General features: G+C 41.8%; 1 protein-coding gene and 1 long non-coding RNA gene across 2 annotated transcripts; one reads left to right on the top strand and one right to left on the bottom strand.

The window, feature by feature from the left end:
• Positions 1 to 2,538: 2,538 nt before the first annotated feature.
• LOC133859355 (uncharacterized) lies at positions 2,539 to 6,252 on the bottom strand. Its single transcript, XM_062294744.1, has one exon. It carries the CDS (start codon positions 6,250 to 6,252, stop codon positions 2,539 to 2,541), a length of 3,714 nt encoding a protein of 1,237 aa, XP_062150728.1.
• Positions 6,253 to 15,510: 9,258 nt separating this feature from the next.
• Positions 15,511 to 17,999, top strand: LOC133861429 (uncharacterized). The gene is made up of 3 exons (XR_009899012.1): positions 15,511 to 15,689; positions 15,766 to 15,831; positions 17,707 to 17,999. It is a non-coding gene; the product is annotated as an uncharacterized LOC133861429 (long non-coding RNA).
• The last annotated feature ends 629 nt before the right edge of the window (positions 18,000 to 18,628 follow it).

The raw sequence follows: 18,628 nt of genomic DNA, 5'->3' as shown, positions 1-18,628 counted from the left end.
ACGTGAAACAACTGACAAGTTTTTCGGGTGGCACATGCGGGGTTGGGTTGAACTGAAACTGCGCGCATAGATCCATCGATTTGGGGCTAAAAAAACCAATTTTGATGGTTATGTTGCTGAGAAAAGATATTGTGGCGACGTGTAGATGTATGGTTGGTGGCGCGTGTGGGTGATTCATTGGTGTCAGGCCTTTTATTGATCAACATGTATGTATTATTGTATTTTGAAAACCTGATTCTGGTTTTAGATTTCCAAAATCAGCTTCAAGAAAGGCTAGGAAATGCTGATAGCGACGACAAAGCGTTGAGTGTTTGATTAGACTGATTCTGGCAGTGTTAGAAAGATTGAAAATCCAAGCTTTTGACTGGTTTTTTCACCGAATCAAAGAGACACTTGGAACAACGATGAGATCATCGGAGAACCAAGAGAAAGTGCAAGAAAATGCCTGAAGAAGATGCTTGTGAAATTAAGGTCACAGAAAAGTGGATATGATATCGTGTATACATATATATAATAAAATATATAAAATATAAAAGAGAGCGAAAGGAGAGAAAAAAAGAATTAAGGCTACATCTTGTTATATTGAGCTGGATTGATTAATTGTATTACATTATGTGATATTTATACTGTGGTAAACAAGGAAAAGTACGTAGACCAAATAAGGTAGGGGATTGATGATGGTCATGGACCTAGCTAGATCGATGGAAATTAATTAAATCATAGCTAATATGAAAATTATTCTAACAAGATGATCAATTGATGTTGCTCATAACTTTGAATGTGTTGGGTATTAATTAAACTTAATTTTAATAATATCTATCTAATTCTTTTTTACATTCTTGCGAGTTACTAAATTATATTTAGTGTCTTAAAGAGTTTGTCTTTTGTTAATTATTTCAAGCAAATGGGAGTTACATAAAAGTTATATGAGATTCATTTTACACGTGGGAGTTGCATAAGATTTATTCTACATGTAGGATTTACTTAGAATTTACAATGCAATTGGGACTTATATTTGATGTAAATGAGTGAGGTTAATGTCGTTATAACCTAGAATACTCAAATTGAATAAAAGAATGAAAGCCCTCTACTAGTTTTTGTTCTCTCTCTAAGTGTACATGAGTTCTCCGGTCAACTTTCAACGGAAAAACGATATGATCGATGTCTTGCCAGGGTAACCGAGCTTCCCTCAGTGGACATGTTTGTGACAACTGCGGATCCTGTGCTAGAACCTCCTATCATCACGATAAACAAGGCCCTCCTCTCTTTGTTGGCATGCGCAGTTGATTACCCAGCTCACAAGCTTGCTTGTTATGTTTCCGATGATGGCTGTTCTCCTCTCACCTTCTTCTCTCTTGTCGAGGCCTCAAAGTTTGCCAAGCTTTGGGTTCCATTCTGTAAGAAGTACAATATACAAGTCAGAGCTCCTTTCAAATATTTCTCCAATGACTCCCCATCATTCAGTGATAGCTCTTGGGAGTTCCAACAAGAATGGAAAAGGATGAAGGTAACCCATAACCCGAGTTAGGAATGACAAATGCCTGCCATCCACTTATGCACAAACTTGTTTGTCTTTATCTTTTGCAGGATGAGTATGAGCAGCTTGGAAGCAAAGTTGAGCATGCAGTCAAGGATTCCGTGCCATGTCATTTTGCTGGGGAGTTTTCAGAATTCTCGAATGTAGAACGCAAAAACCATCCGACTATATATTATCAAGGTACGTAAATTCCAGATTGATTGGCTGGGACCTGCACAAAGTTTACAATATATATAATTAATCCCAGGACGTGACCTGCAAAAGTTTACAATATTGTGGGAATTTACTAAATTATAGTTTACAATATTGTGGGAATTTAAACAAGTAATTTTAATTTTTTTTTTTAGTTTTATAAATGTGTATTTTCAATAAATTTATATTTTTTTTTATTAAAAATGACACGTGTCATCATTTATTGGCTCTGATATGACATTTAATGCAATCCGTCAAATGTTGTAATGGGATTTGATATCAGGGACTAATTTTTATTTTTATTTTTGGTATAGCCCAGAGAACTCTAAATTCAATTTGATGCGGCCAAGAGCGATTTGTAATTTAGGTTAACTACATGTATTGATTTTGCATTTATCCCTTTGATTAAATTGTGGAACCATTTTTTTTTTTAGTTTTATGGTCATTATTTTTTTTTTTTTGGGGGGGGGGGGGGGCATGGGTCGAAACGATAATATTATAATCATCATCAATGTCACTGTCACACTGTCCTTATTATTTATTTATTTCGTTTGGTCCACTCCCATGTTTGTGGATTCGCCATTTCAGCTGGGTTGGAGATATGGAATTTGGATCAACAACAGAGGACAGCAACACCGGGCTAACGATCCATAAAATGGGTTGGAGGTCAGTCTATTGTGCGCCTGACCCACCGGCCTTTTTAGGGTGTACACCCTCGGGTGGGCCTACTGTAATGACCCAACAGAAGAGGTGGGCTACCAGCTTGCTTGAAATTCTTTTTTTTTTTTTTTTTGATAAAGAGAATTTCATTAATCATCAATCAAGTACAGGGGAAAACATTTTTGATAGACATTCCGAATCAAGGAAGGACAAACCCCCACCCAGACACCTTCTAAAAACTGGGAACAAGCTAAATTAGCCAATCTAACAGCAGCATCATTTGTTTGTTTGCTAACAAAATGAAAATCAACTTCAGGCAGACTTTGGATCCTAAGATTGGCATCCTCAATCAAATGCCCATAACTGCTATCACTTGGCCCGCCCCTCATCAAAGCATTTATCACCTCCCTCCTATCACCCTCCAGGTGCACGTGGGATGCACCCAACTCCCCAGCCATCTTAACCGCCCACCAAGCCCCTAAAGCAGAGGCTATAGAAGGGTTCAACAGGGAGGGAAAAAACTTAGTTTGAGCTGCAACAAACTCACCTCTATCGTTCCTTGAAAGCACCCCGATACCTGTTCTATTAACAAAACTGTTGGCAACAACAGCCCAATTAATTTTGATGGCTCCAGGAAGGGGGGGCTGCCAGGAGATAGACTGACCAGGGGGAGGGGCCAGAGACCTATCAGCTAAGGAGACAGCAGAGGAGAACTCCCTCACCATTCTTTGGGCATCAAGGACAATCCGCTCAAGGGGGGAGAACGCCTTCTCAAAAACGAACGCGTTCCTTCTCAACCATATCAGTCGGAGCACTACCAAAGCCAAAAGCAACTCCTCCCCTTCAAGTTTACCCATCAGAAATTGGATCAGACCCTTACCATCCACTTGCTCGACAGTCATCTTCTGAATTTTCTTACCACAACCTTGCCAAACTGCCATTGCTGATTTGCACTTCCATAGAATGTGAATAGCATCCTCTGGGTCTTGGGAGCAGATGGGACAGGTCGGAACAGGAATTACCTTCTTGTTGAAAAGGTTAAGTTTTGTTGGGAGGAGATTATTTCCCACTTTCCACAAAAATTTTTTTATCACCCCCGGAGCTTCCACTCTCCACAACTTTTGCCAAAAAATCACCTCCTCGCCCGCACCCGAGCTCTCTCCCCTGGATTGATTTTTCCGACGCTGCTCCAATAGATAGGCACTTTTAACCGAGAACTGACCATTTGCTGTACCCTGCCAGGTCGGAGTATCAGGGGCTAGGAACGGACTCGGGCAAATACGGCAGATCCGGGCGATTTCATCCTCCCTGAAATTTGCTTGAAGAAGCTGAATATTCCACCAACCAGAGGTCCTATCAATGAGGTTGCTCACTTTAGAATTAGCATCCAAACCATGTTGAGGGGAAGGGATTAGAGAGGTTAAAGGGGACGAGAGCCACTTATCCTTCCAAATCCTCACAGTTTCCCCATCTCCAATCCTCCAAAGTAACCCATCTTTCACAACCCTCCTTGCTTGGAAAATGCTCCTCCATGCGAAGGAAGGCCGACTCCCTAGACGTGCCGAAAGAAAGTCCCCGTTCGGGTAGTATTTTGCTTTCATCACTCTAGCAACCAGAGACTCGGGGAATTTAAACAATCTCCACCCTTGCTTGGCAAGCAAAGCCCGGTTAAAGATCTCTAAATCTCTGAAACCCATCCCCCCTTTCTCCTTAGGCACCCCCAAACGACACCAGCTCATCCAGGTCACGCCTTTTGCCCCCTCTGATCTCCCCCACCAGAACCGGCTCATGATGGAGTTAAGGTTAGCGCACAATTTTTTTGGTAATTGGAAAATATTCATGCTGTACATCGGAATAGCCTGTACCACAGCTTTGATCAGGATCTCCTTCCCCGCCTGAGACAAAAATTTCTCCTTCCAACCATCCACCTTCTTACGCACCCGGCTTAGGATCCCCTCAAAAGCTCTCATCTTTGACCGACCCACTAGAATAGGGAGCCCCAGGTACTTCTCTAAGCAGGAAGAGGAAGCAAAGCCAGCAGCTGAGATTAAGGATCTGAAATCCACACCCGTGTTACTACTGAAAAATATGGAGGATTTCTCTACATTGATCTTCTGACCCGAGGCTGATTCATAGACCTCCAAAACCTTCAGAAGATTACCCCACTCTTCAAAATTTGCCCTACAAAAGAGCAGGCTATCGTCTGCGAAGAAGAGGTGGGTTAAGTGTACCCCCCTCACTGAAATCGGGACTCCTGTGAGCAGCCGGTCTTGCTCTGCCTTGACTAACATGGCACTAAGGCCCTCCGCCACCAAGAGGAAGAGGTAGGGGGACAGGGGGTCCCCCTGCCTAAGACCTCTTGAGGGAACAATTTTGCCACAGGGAGAGCCATTTACTAGAACCGAGTAGGTCACTGAGCTAACACAACACATGATGAGCCTAATCCATTTCTCTGCAAAACCCATAGAACGCATCATGGCTTCAAGGAAGCTCCACTCCACTCTGTCGTAGGCCTTACTCATGTCCAGTTTAACAGCCATGTAACCCTTTCTACCTTTCATCCGGGAAACCATTGAATGAAGGGCTTCATAGGCGACAAGCACATTATCGGTGATGAGTCTACCCGGGACAAAGGCACTCTGAGCCGGGGAGATAAGAGACGGAAGGACCTTTTTGAGTCTGTTAGCTAAGACCTTAGCGATCAGCTTGTAGAGGACATTGCACAAACTAATCGGGCGGAAGTCACTTACAGAGGAAGCAGAGGGTTTCTTCGGTACCAAAGTGATAAAGGTGGAGTTGATTCCAGGATCAAAGATTTCGAAATTGAGGAATTCCAGAACCGACCGCTGCACCTCCTCTCCCACCACCTGCCAGTGTTTCTGGAAGAAACAGCAGCCGAAGCCATCCGGACCTGGCGCTTTCAAGGGGTGCATTTGGGCCAGAGCTTGGTTAACTTCTTCTGGGGTGAAAACAGCACAGAGCATCTCATTTGATTCAGGGGGAACACGGGCTTGGACAGAGGAGAGACACTCCTCGACGGAAGAGGAACCCACTGAGGAGAAGATATTCTGGAAAAAAAGAGTAAAGGCTCTTCCAATGTCTTGCTGTTCTGTCCAAATGTTGCCCTCTAAGTCAGCAATGGAGCCAATATGATTAAGTCTTCTTCTCTGTGAAGCCCACGCATGGAAATACTGGGTGTTCCTATCCCCCATACAATACCAGTTCCTTTTGGCCCTCTGTTTCCAATACAAATCCTCGATCTCAAGCAGCTTGTTAATCTCACCTTGTAGCTGCGCAATGAGGTCCAGGTTAGCAGGATTTTCGTAACTCTGAAGCTGCCCCAGCCTCCTATATAATGACTTCAATTGCGGTTGGGCAGTCCCCCTTCTATTTGAACTCCATCTCACCAATTCGTTCTTACAGTTCGCAAGCTTATTACCCAGAGAGTTCAGACAGTTAGGACCGTTGACAGTCTTAGACCAGGACTGTCGGATTAATGCATCGCACTCCTCAGCAGCATTCCAACTAGCCTCGAACCGAAAGAGTTTCTGGGGCCGGCTGACCCAAGAGTCCGTTCGAATCCATAGAGGGAGGTGATCTGAGCAAGAAGCAACACCTACCTCGATGCCAGCATTGGGAAATAAGGCACACCAATCTGGGGAGGCCAGACCTCTGTCCAGTCTTTCTTTCACAAACACTCCCCTCCTTCGTTTATTACTCCAGGTAAATTTGGGACCCCTGAAACCCAAGTCACCCAAGTTACACTCCTCAATAGCCTGTCGGAATCCTTCCATCTGCTTCACCGGTTTTGGATTACCCCCCACCTTCTCTGAGTTATCCAGGATCTCGTTGAAATCACCCATGCACAACTAGGGAGAGGGGGAGGACCTTCTCAGGAAGCGGATCAGGTTCCATGATTCTTCCCGCTGGGCAGGGTCAGGGTGACCATAGAACCCAGTGAATTTCCAAGGGACCCCGGAACCCGAAATCCTAATGGAAACCGATATATGGCGCTGAGAGAAGCTAAGGAGATCAACTGAGTGAGGCTCCTTCCAGAAAAGAGCAAGCCCACCACTTTTACCCACAGGGTCCACAGAAAGGAGCCCATCAAAACCCATAGCATACCGAAGCTTATGTAAACGAGCAGTAGATACCTTCGTTTCCATCAGAAAAAGAAGGTGGGGCAGCTTAACCTTCACCAACTAGCGAAGTTCCCGAACTGTCAGGGGGTTCCCAAGCCCCCGACAGTTCCAGCTTAAGAGATTCATGGCGATTGGCGGGGCTGTACGCCAGCCATCGCCAAATCAGTACCCCTACCATCAGCCAATGACCCTTCCCGTTCAAAGGCTGCTGGATTAACCGCTGTTTCCTGAGGCTGTAGAGAAGCCTCCCCCTTGGGAGCTAGGGGACTTCCCCGGGCTAGACACTTCCACTCCTTCAGCCTTCTCCCTTCTTCAGACCGACCCCCTGGGTCCGCCGAGGCGCTCAGATTAGACTGCCCATTCTGCTTAGCCTCCTTCCTCTGTGGGGGCACGGGATTTGCTACCACATTCGTGACCCGAGCCTTCTGATTGAGAGTCTGGTGTTGGGCTGAGCTTGCTTGAAATTCTATTAAGCAAGAATTGTCCCATATTTGCCACCCTCTCTGGGAAGCTCCAACTCAGGCAGTTCTTGGTCTATTTGTGGCTCATCTTTTGGGCGCTTACGCTCGGTCCCTGAGCTACGCTATGCTGCTCTTCCGGCATATTGTATCATCATCAACTCCTTCTTCTTGCCAAAGGTTAGGTGAAGCTCTTGAACAATAACATATTGAAAATGTATTTCATAGATTTAATCTTTTTTAAAACCTTATAATGTGGGTATGTAGGCTCATGAACCAGCCTTCTGTGTACTAGTTGCTCTCTTTGTCATTTACAACCTATACACTTTATCTGAGTACCTAAGAACTGGTCAGTCAGTCCGAGCTTGGTGGAATAACCAAAGAATGGCAAGAATTACCACCATGAATGCATGGTTCTTCGGATTTCTGAGTGTCATGCTCAAGCTATATATTAAGAATATCGAAGACAATCTTTGAAGTGACAAGAAAAGACAGATCTAGTGATGCTTCCAACAATGATAATGATGCTGTAGGTTCACCTTCAACGAGTACCTAATTTTTGTGCCAGGCACAACCATTTTGCTCCTACACTTGATTACACTGGTTGTGAGCTTGTTGAAGTTGCAACCACCCGCTCATGATGGGCATGGATCAGGGTTAGGGGAGATATTAATTGTACGTGTAGCGTGTTATTATTGCTATGCTTCTGGCCATTTTTTAAGGGGTTGTTTGGGAAAGGGAAGCATGGGATTCCCATGTCCACTATATTATGCAAGTCAGCTGCTTTAATTGTCCTTACTTTTTCTGCACTTACGTAGAAAGACCTCTAGGGTTGAGCCCTATAATTACTTTTTAGGCCATGTTATCTCTATTTCAAACAAAATTTATTCATGAGCAGGAAATACTTATAAGGAGCAGATTCATTCTTATATGTTTATTGCACTATTTTTCATTCACAAGCTTTGTTAGGGAAATTATCATCCCTTATGCAAATGGGCCTATACCCGAACCAGGGCCCAGTTGATCTTGTTGGCCCAACTTGACCCGCTCAGTCACTAGGGTTTAACAGAATCCTATAACACCTTGAATACTATATTTGGAACACATGAGATAAATACATTATCCCATGAGGAGTAAGTGTCCCACTCTCCCACTCAACCTCTATCCCATCCCACTAAGGGTCTCACTCAGTCATGACATGAAGATGAAAAAATGCGGTTGATAATATGTGCCTATAAATAGGCTGCTACCTCAGGTACAAAAGGGACACTGATTATATACTGAAAATATACTAAAATCTTGACTTTCAATACTTTCCAAAATGACCCACTGACTTAGGCATCGGAGATAGGACATCAGGAGACCCTCCCTCTGATGCATTGTTTGTTCTTCCTTACAGATTACGAAGAACACGGAAAATCAAAAATCTACATGTCACCGGACTGAAAACTGTTCTAACAGTTTGACGCCGTTTGTGAGAAACGACAAATCGTTTCTTGCGAAAAAAAAATAAATTCAGAATGGTGACTTGCGATCAGATCATGTCTCTCATCAACTTAAGCGGATTCGCATAGATATGGGCTTGCATGCAGCAAATCTGAATTAACACAGCTGTAGATCTACTCCCACACTTCATAAATCGGGTTTAACCGACAGATTTATTCTCAGTTGGCACCGAATCGGTGCTCACCCCCAAAAAAAATGAGATAAGTTTATTCTAATGCATTTTCAGTCGTTTTGTTAACTTTTAGTATCCGACAATTGACTCAGTAGCCTCTTGTTTGATTAATATTCAAGAAGATGACATACCCGATCTCAAGAATAATAAAAATATTATGATAATTAATAAAATACTTATATCTCTTTGTTTTCTAATAAAACAAAAGTTAATAGGAATAACTGCTTTTAATCTTTCGTACACTTCGTACAAAGACATAAAAAGAGGCAGCATATGAGTTTGGAAATTGATAATTGTGTTTGACAAGAACCGTTTATGTTTCGTATATAATGGGAAGCGACATGTTCGCCACCAACCCATCTTTCATTCGCAGGTAATTGAAATACAGAAGTTCGCATTGCCTTGGCCTCTCGATCTGACGTGGAATCCATGCTGCTGGTGGATCTCCCAGCACAGACTATGTGCTAAGCAAAGGAGTTCTGGTGGCAAGCTACAGATTTTACTAAACCACGTGTATCACCTGCCGAGAAAAGCTATGATGTGGCCCTTATTCGGCCACATCTTTAAACCTGCATGATAGAAGCGGCCGATCAAGCTGGAAGAAACGTGCCCTGTAAAGGATAATGTGTGATCAAATCAGATTCGGCAACAATATTTCATACGTGAATATCTCAACCGTACGTGATGACTTGCACATTCAAATATCAGTTTCTGATTCTGCTACAATACAGCCGTGGTGCCCAAACGGAATACCGCTATCTTCCAGCTGATACAAGCGACAACATCCTTACCGGTCGAACCGTGATACAAGCGTGGCGTGGCCGTCAGAACCGAGCTCGACGCTCCAAGGGGGTACTTGGTTCTGACTGCGACTCCGTGGGGCTTGAGACAAGATTGCGTCCTTGACTTCTCTCGGTTGCTAAGCTGAACCTTCGAACCTCCAAATGACCGATGAGCACAACAGGATCGGGCAGAACCATTTCACCAAACTGACCAACAAAGAGTACCAGGCTGTGTACCTGTGGGCCAAAGTAGATCCGAGGAGCGATCATTATGCGCCACTTATTCGAGACTAGCTGCCCCAGTCCGTCGATTGAGAGAAGAAAGGCCGCCGCAGCACATTCAACCAAAAAGAAAAGAAAAAAAAAAGGAGACAGAGCCGAACCTTGCAACGCAACACACACTCTTCCTCTGGCTTTAAACCAAAACCAACTATCTGGTTTCTGCATGGGCCGTGACATGCAGAAACACTCTGAGAAGAAGAACCAGGCCTACGACGCCGACAATCGTGTTGTGGCCATCAGATCCGAATCTTCCTAGCCATAGCGCAGTCCTTCTCATTCAAACACAAGGGTCTGATCTACCGAACCCAGCTGGTCCTCGAAGAGGGTGCAAACTGCAAAGCAACTCGGGCTTTCTAGAACCAGCTCGGAACAATTTAAGGGACCGTGTTCTGTGTTCTGAAAAATACGATCCACAACCCACTGAGGCCCAACATAATCCATGAATGGATTTGTCTTGGCATAAACCCACTCGCGTTCGTCTTCACTGCCATGTTAAAAGGAAGAACAAAAAGGTGGAGCTGGAATTGAAACTTGAGGCGTGATACTGTCACCCACGGTCCAGAGATATATACCATGCTATTTTTGCCAGATTTCCAGATAAGTTAACTATTTGCTTTGTGATTTACAACACCCAATTATGTTTCATAAACATAGCCTACGTAGATGCTTTGCTATTTCCTTCTTTTTAAGATAAAGACAAAAAGTAACATATCAAAAGCAAAAGAAAGTTGACCAAGTCCTCTCCAACAATGGACAAACCTTTACGAGAGGTTTTCATAATTAAAAACCTCATTGAAGTGATGCCAAGAGGAATCATGCACCCTGACACCTGTACATGCTGGAGATGACGAGGGCTTACCATTCACATTAAGTTCATCATAAAAATATTAAGTGTTGTCGATGTCTCAGCTAGCCCAGTTTGTTTGACGGACTTAATCCCGAAGAACACCGAAAATGAAAAGACGTTATCTCTGAAATTCGGATTTCATTTTCGTAAAATATATATGGTTTATACATTCACTGTCTTCACTTTTATATACTCATGTTATCTTTAACCTCAAAAAGGAGATTTTGATCCAAAGAGAAGATCCTAGTCTTCCTATTCTTTTCTTTTGTAGCTTCGGACTACAACTCCAGATCTATAATCATCAACAAACCGCTCCGCCGGCCATCAAGACGATGCAACACATAGTATGAGGTCTCCATCCACAAGTGACGCTGGAACAGAATAGCGATTATTCTGTAGGCTAACCAACAGGTAGTTTGCAAGGAAGAAAATAGGAAAATTACCCCAAAGAAAACAGAGACAAACTCTGAATTTGATAAAATTATCAATAATCAACAATTGTCGGAAAAATGCCCACAAGCCGGGTTAATATAGCTGAAAATTCGACTTCTAGGATTTTACCAAAAATAGCAAAACCCTAATAAAATCTCCTAAGACTTGAAATAAATACAAATAAGCATATTATGGAAATACTTGGTACCAAAGAATATCTCCAAATTAATGGAAAATACTTGGTGCCAAAGAATTACCATATTAGGGAAAATATAATAACTATAATTAGGGCTGATCAAATACCCGCGGATCCGCCCCAACCCGCATGCCCCGCCCCAAAAATCACGGGTTTTAGTTGATTTTTTGCGGGTGCAGGTCAAAAACTGGTAAACCCGTGCGGGGCGGGTTGCGGGTTGGGGTTTTTAAAAACCCCGGGGACCCGCCCCGCCCCGCACATTTAAAAAAAATAAATAAATAAAAAAATTACACATTTACATTTTACAGTGCCGCACCCCCCTCCCCCCCTTCAAATTTTTCCTTTCTTTTCTTCGTAAACCCTAGCGCCGCACACACCTTTTCACATCTTCTTCTTCTTCTTCTTCTTCTTCTTCTTCACGATTTCCTACCGAATCATGCATGCTACATCTGCTCAAATGGAATTATGGAAGTTGATTGGCCTCGCTGAGTCACCAGGAACGGCGAGAAGATCGTCGACGCTCCGAGGAGACCGGAAACGGCCGGCAGATCGTCGACGCTCGCCTCAAGAGGCCTCGCCGTCGTCGCCGAGTCACCGATCTTAAGGTCACTGACCTCTGAGTCTCAACCCTTTTTTGTGATTTGTTTGAATCTGGGTTTTGTGATTTTATTGTTTGAATCTGGTATAGTGGTATTGTTTGAATTTAATTTTCTTGTTTGGTTCCTGAGAAAATCTAGATGTTTCTAGACCTAGGTATAAAACCCGCATATACCCACACAACCCGCACCCCCGCCCCGCATCACCCCCGCACCGCACGGGTTCTCCCCATTTTGTGCGGTTTGCGGGTGCGATTTTCGCAACCCGCAGGGGTGCGGGGCGGTGCCAAAAAATGGGCATCCCCGCCCTCCCCCCCCCCCCCGCCCCATGCTCAGGCCTAACTATAATATTACTTGACGACAACGTAAATATAAATATGGAAATTCTGTAAAAGATGAATCAAGAGATTTGTCGATAGTCTCTTCTTTCCTTCTTAGTCTTTCTCTTGATGGATGTTGACAACTCGGTAGAAAATATCTTCTAAATCACAATTTGCCAAAAGTCTCTTCTTTCCTTCTTGAGTAGTTGACCCTTCCCTTTCTTGCTTAAATCAAACCAATCACATCACCACATCATAGACTAATTAATTTTATAGTTGCGTCCGATTTCCTCCTGCATCAACAAGCTTTGCAAGCCTTGGGAAAAGGCCGAGAGACCCATATAAATGGGGTCCGGATAAAACCAGGTTTGAGCTCGTAGGCTTCTCAAAGCTCGTTCGAAGCAAGATTGACCCGACTGTTTCAATGTGAAGCGGCTATACCACCTCGGTTTTCACCGAGGGTCATCATTCGGCGATCATGTCCATTAGACATGTTGAGACATGTTTTCAAATGGTGTTTTGACGTGGGTCGGCGAGAACGTGATCATCCAGAGAAGGACACGCTCTTCTTAACCAGAATTCCTTCCGCTCAATTTTTCGAAGCTCAGGTATTCGTGGCAGCACAAGATCGCACCCTGGCTTCTCTCGGCTGCCAAGCCGAAACTCCCAACAATACGATAAATGCCACGTCAAAGGTAAGTGCAGGCAAACAAATAAGCCAAGACACGTATAGCCGAGCTTACTGGTGGAGCCCACGTGATTTGGCAAAAGAAGTTTCTTCTCCAGAGGGTCAGAGTTTACACTTCAAAGGTCTCTTCCGAGAAGCCCAAATGCACAACTTCATCAGAATATTGAGATAAGTTCACTCTTTGCATTTTCGTTTATACTTGCCTATTCATAATTTATAGACAGACAAATATATCTCATGCATTGATCAGTGAAATAGAAAACTGAAACAAAAAACTATATATGTCGCATGATTGAATCTCAGTGCAATTTGGCACTTTGCATTAATAAATTGTTAACTGCTAGGCTCTACTACATATAGGCATACATATGTGCCGTATAGACATAGACGAGGCTAATATTTCAGGCTAGAGGTCTCTATCAAGCGAGATCAGAAAATTCAGAAAAAATGCTCGCTCGTGAGCAAAACATGGCTAGGCAACTTCACCATACCCTATGTCGCAATGATGGGAGGTACATTACAGCAGCAAAACAGCTACATTACCCCGAGCTTGGGCAACACGCAAAGGAGATTTAACGCCGCCTCTCTCAGTGACGGCTAGAAGCCTCACGAGAATCAATGGTCACTCAAAGCATCTCTTTCAAACTTATGTTTTTTATCTGTTTGTCTCCTTGTGCTGTGTTAATACAGGAACTCCACTGAAAAGCTTAAGAGGAGAAAAAGACAAAAGTTACGTCATGCCTCGAGTTGACTCGGCATGACTCGAGCACCAAAGACTCTCTTCCTCGAGCCGCCGTAAGCCTCAGGCCACCATAAGCCCCGAGCCGCCTCAAGCCTCGGGCCATCAAATCATACGGGGAGGCAACCCCTACAACAAACCCGATCATGTCCCTCGGTAACACGGGGAGTGACTCGGTTCAACTCAAACCAGATCAACTCAAAGTGTTTGTCTCCCTCAGTTTGAAATACAACCGGCTCGGAACACACACTCCGATCATGTCCCTCGGTAACACGGGGGTGACTTGGTTCAACTCAAAACAGATCAACTCAAAGTGTTGTCTCCCTCGGTTTGAAACACAACCGGCTGGGAACACACACCCCGATCATGTCCCTCACTGGGGGTGACTTGGTTCAAATCAAACCAGATCAACTCAAAGTGTTGTCTTCCTCGGTTTGAAACACAACCGGCTGGGAACACACACCCCGATCATGTCCCTCACTGGGGGGTGACTCGTTTCAAATCAAACCAGATCAAATCAACAACAATTGTGCTTTCAAAGTGCTATCGTTGTGTTGCAATGCCAACAACCACAGTTGTTGGAAATCAGTCTATCAACTCAGGTATGCAAACTAATCATTATTCAATATATATATACATTTGTTTTAACATATTTCAGGGGTCCTGCTCCGGCAAAAGTCATTGTAGAAAACCATATGGGGAGGAAACCCCTACAACAAACCATACGGGAAGAAAACCCTACAACAAACCTTACGAGGAGGCAACCCCTACAACAAACCCGATCATGTCCCTCACTGGGGGGTGACTCGGTTCAAATCAAACCAGATCAAATTAAAGCGTTGTCTCCCTCGGTTTGAAACACAACCGGCACGGAACACACATTCCAGTCATGTCCCTCACTAGGGGGTGACTCAGTTCAAATCAAACTAGATCAAATCAAAGTGTTATCTCCCTCAGTTCAAGACGCAACAAGCTCGGAACGAACAACATCAAAACTCAAGAAATGAAGATTTCACCAAAGAGAAATATTCACTTTACAAGTTGTCCAATTTTTCTTCTCAATTTCCACTAATACTATCAAAGGGGGCCCAAAAGTCAAGGGCTCGGGAACGAGATTACCACAATAGGATTTAATGGCCCACTCGCTACACACTAGAATATCCGAGAAGAACTCTCGACCTAGTTGGTGAGTTCAAATGCCACCTCATCAGTTTACTCCTTCTTTGCCTTAGCGGCATACATCTATGTAGCCAGCACTACCTTTCGAGCTTGAGATACATCTTTGTCTTTCTTGGAATCAGTCAGTTCAGTCAACACCATCAAGTTACTTGCTGTCGGCATGCACCCGAGACTGTAATGTCCGAGAAATTATTTAGTAATTAAAGTATGAATTTGAGTAAATAATTTATTAAACTTAATTAGGTGTATTTAAAATGCAAGATAATATTTTTTTTAAAAAAAGACCAAAGTTTATAAAATAGGGTTATCATGTTTAAATAAAAATAGGTTTATTTAGCGTGGTAAAATAAAACAAAGTGTTTTATTTTTATCCTATGAACTTGTAAATATTATTCAAGAAAATAAAATACAGAAGAATGTTGTTAGTCCAAATAATGAAAAATAGAAACCAAGTAAAAGAAAAGATTAAAGGGAAAAGAAATTAGAAAAGAAATATAAAACAAAATTAATTAGAAAATTAGAAAATTAATTAATTAATTAATTAGAAAATAAGATGAAAATAGAAATTAGAAAATAAAATAAAATAAAAAAGGGAAAAGAAGATTAAGAAAAGAAAAGTTAAAAGAATAAAAAAAAAAAAAAAAAAAAAGAGAGACATAATGCACCCCACGTTACTAAAAGAAAGATGGCCCTTCCCAAAGAAAGAAAAACAAAATAAAAATAAAAAAATAAAAAGAAGAAGATAAAGTGTGAGGCAGCGCCTCACTTAGAAAAAAAAAAAAGAAGAAAAATAAGAAGGAAAGAGGTTGTATGGCCGAGAGAGGAGATAAGGGGGAGAGAGAGGAAGATTTTCCTATATATAAAAGTTGTGATCTAAGAAGATCCAACGGTCCAATCTTCAATCCGTCTTCGGTAACGTGATCTACGAAGCCCGATCTACGTTTCTACCGATCGTTTTGAGGTAAATAGTTAAATTCATATTTTGTGATTTTTGTTAAATCTAGCAAAATATGAGTTTGATATAGTGTTTTCTTTAGGCTTTGTGTTATTTGGAGCTTGCAAAGATTCTCCAAACACCGGGTAATATTTGGATAAATTTTTGGGTAAGTTCATTTAATTCATAATTTTGGGATTTATGTTATTTTAAATATATTAGTGTCTATGTTAGTGAGATTAATATTTGTTGTGATTAAGTTAGTATTTTATAAATTATGGGTTAGTTTTGAAAACCCTAATTTGATGAGTTAAATTAATTTGGGGGTTTTAAGTGATTAAAATTTAGATAGTTAAATTATGTTAATATGTTAATAATTGATGTAAAAAGATTTATGAACATAATATTAGTGTTAATGATATTGAGAAAATATTAGTGAGAAATAATCTAAAGATTAATGAATATAATTTTAAGGCTAACATTATTATAAAAGTGTTAGTGAAAATAATGTATGGGTTAATGGAATTAATTATGGGTTAGTAATTAATATTGTAGGTAAATAATTAAATAGTTATTTTAATATCTAACCCTAGTAAATACTTTGGGTTAGTATTGTTTAAGTTTTAGTTAGTGTCTAAGATTTATGGGTAGGCGTTTGGAACCCTTAAAATATTATGGGTCTTCCATGGGTCAGCTCTTGAGCAATTTAAGAGCTAAATGTGAGTAAGTTATCAATAATGTGCAATGTATTGTTTCTATAGTGATACATTGCAAGGTGGTGTCTAGGAGACCTAGTGATTAAATCCGTGCAGCCAAGGTGAGTATTCTACTCACTGAGAAGTGTTATTTTCATATATGATGAATTCTAAAATATATATTGTTTTACAAACTTGAACCAACTATATGTTGATTATGAACTATTTTGGATGATTTGAGTACTTTTGAGTATATTGAAATTATGATGATGTTTTGAAGTATGATATGTGAAGTAAATGAATGGAGTCACTGTATGTTATGGTTGGGAGTTTTGAAAACTGTGATTGCAATGGAATATTAATATGATTTTAGAGTGAGTATAAAATGGGAGATTTGAGTTATGCAAATTGTTTAAAAAAATGACACGTTGAACTGTTTATATTTTTATAAAGAAAGCATATGTTATAAGCATGATTCATGAAATGAAGTTTATTGATTGAAGGCATGAGGCATAAGCATATGAACGCTAAACGTGCATCGAAGTGAGGTTCACAGCCCACGGGAAATTATACATGGGTTAGATTCCCATGAGGTGCCTACTTGGGTTAGATTCCCTTGAGGTATTCACGAGGTACTTACTTGAGTTAGATTCCCTTGAGGTCCTCGACCATGGGTTAGATTCCCATGAGGTGCCTACTTGGGTTAGATTCCCTTGAGGTACTAGTACATACTTGGGTTCGATTCCCTTGAAGTACTCACGAGGTGCTTACTTGGGTTAGATTCCCTTGAGGCCCTCGACCATGGGTTAGATTCCCATGAGGTGCCTACTTGGGTTAGATTCCCTTGAGGTACTAGTGCTTACTTGGGTTAGATTCCCTTGAAGCACTATACTTGGGTTCGATTCCCAAGGCATAAAACCATTAGCATGAGCATGTATAACATTGTTTTTGTGAGTGATATTTTTATACTATGAGTAGTTTTACTAAACGTATTAGTATGCATAAGGGTCTCAATGGAAAAGAGCTTATGTATATTTCTATCGGATGGTTGCATGATTTAAATGCCATTGTTTTCTATAACAGAACTTCTACGTATAATCTTAGTTGCCTAGTATGTTTAAATGTTTTCTAGTAGTCGGTGTCCGCTATATCAGCTATGGGGGTTTTCAAACAAAAGCTTATAAAATTGGTGGCTGTTATAGTGTACGCATGACTAGAAATGAAAAGTTGGTTCTTTGCGAAAACTCAGTGAATAGTATACCTCTGAGGTCTTAGTGTATTTATTTATGCTAAGGCGGTGGGCTCATAATTCCACCTGTATGGATGCGGCAACCCCCGCAACCGTGCAGACATTGATGTTTTGGTTGCAGGTTCTGCGGATATAGATAATGACTCGACCACCTAGCTTATGAGATGCTATGATTGGAGTACATCGTGACAGTCATAAGTCACAGACTCATGGGTAGTCTGCATTTGAGTATTTTATTTATGGCTCGTGTCATACGTGACATATGTATTTTTTAAGCCTGTATTTTTGTATGTAATTAGTGTAATATGTTTTATAAGCTTTAATCAGTTAGACATGTAAATGGCTCTTGTTGTTGATAGCAGTTATATATTAGATGTATTTCCGCTATTGATATGTGTTCTGCTGCACATTGATATTTATATTCCGTTGTGTTAGATGTAACTCTGAATATCAGGTACATGTTATGGAATGTGTACGTATGTTGGCTGAGCGGCAAATAGTCGTGCCACTGTGAAGATCCGTTTGTACGTTTTCAAAAAAAAAAAAAAAAAAAAAAAAAAAAAGGGTCGTCACAGAGACTGTGCGGGCCCGTGGCCGAACTGGAAGCTCAGTCAAATCGACCGAAACCAAAGAACCCGACCTGTCATCAGAATCTCATGAGTATCCCGACCCCTAGGTCGGGAACATACTTCATCTCAGAAAACTCCGCTCCAGGAAATACAAGAAGACCACATGCAGATCCGACATCTAGTTGGTCTCAACAAGCGCCTTATGACCGACGTTGCACCCTCAGTATTGATGAACAAAAATAACTCCAGTTGCAAGTACTAAGAAGATTCCCGATGCCCGACTAGCCGGACAAGTCAGCCATGGGAATCGGGGGGTAACTGTTAGGGAAATTATCATCCCTTATGCAAATGGGCCTATACTCAAACCAAGGCCCAGTTGATCTTGCTGGCCCAACCTGATCCGCTCAGTCACTAGGGTTTAACAGAATCCTATAACACTTTGAAGGCTATATT

This window comes from Alnus glutinosa, chromosome 2 (assembly GCF_958979055.1).
Source record: "Alnus glutinosa chromosome 2, dhAlnGlut1.1, whole genome shotgun sequence".
NCBI lineage: Eukaryota > Viridiplantae > Streptophyta > Magnoliopsida > Fagales > Betulaceae > Alnus > Alnus glutinosa.
The sequence above is the reverse complement of the archived record's forward strand: the minus strand, read 5'-3'. Positions and strand labels throughout refer to the sequence as shown.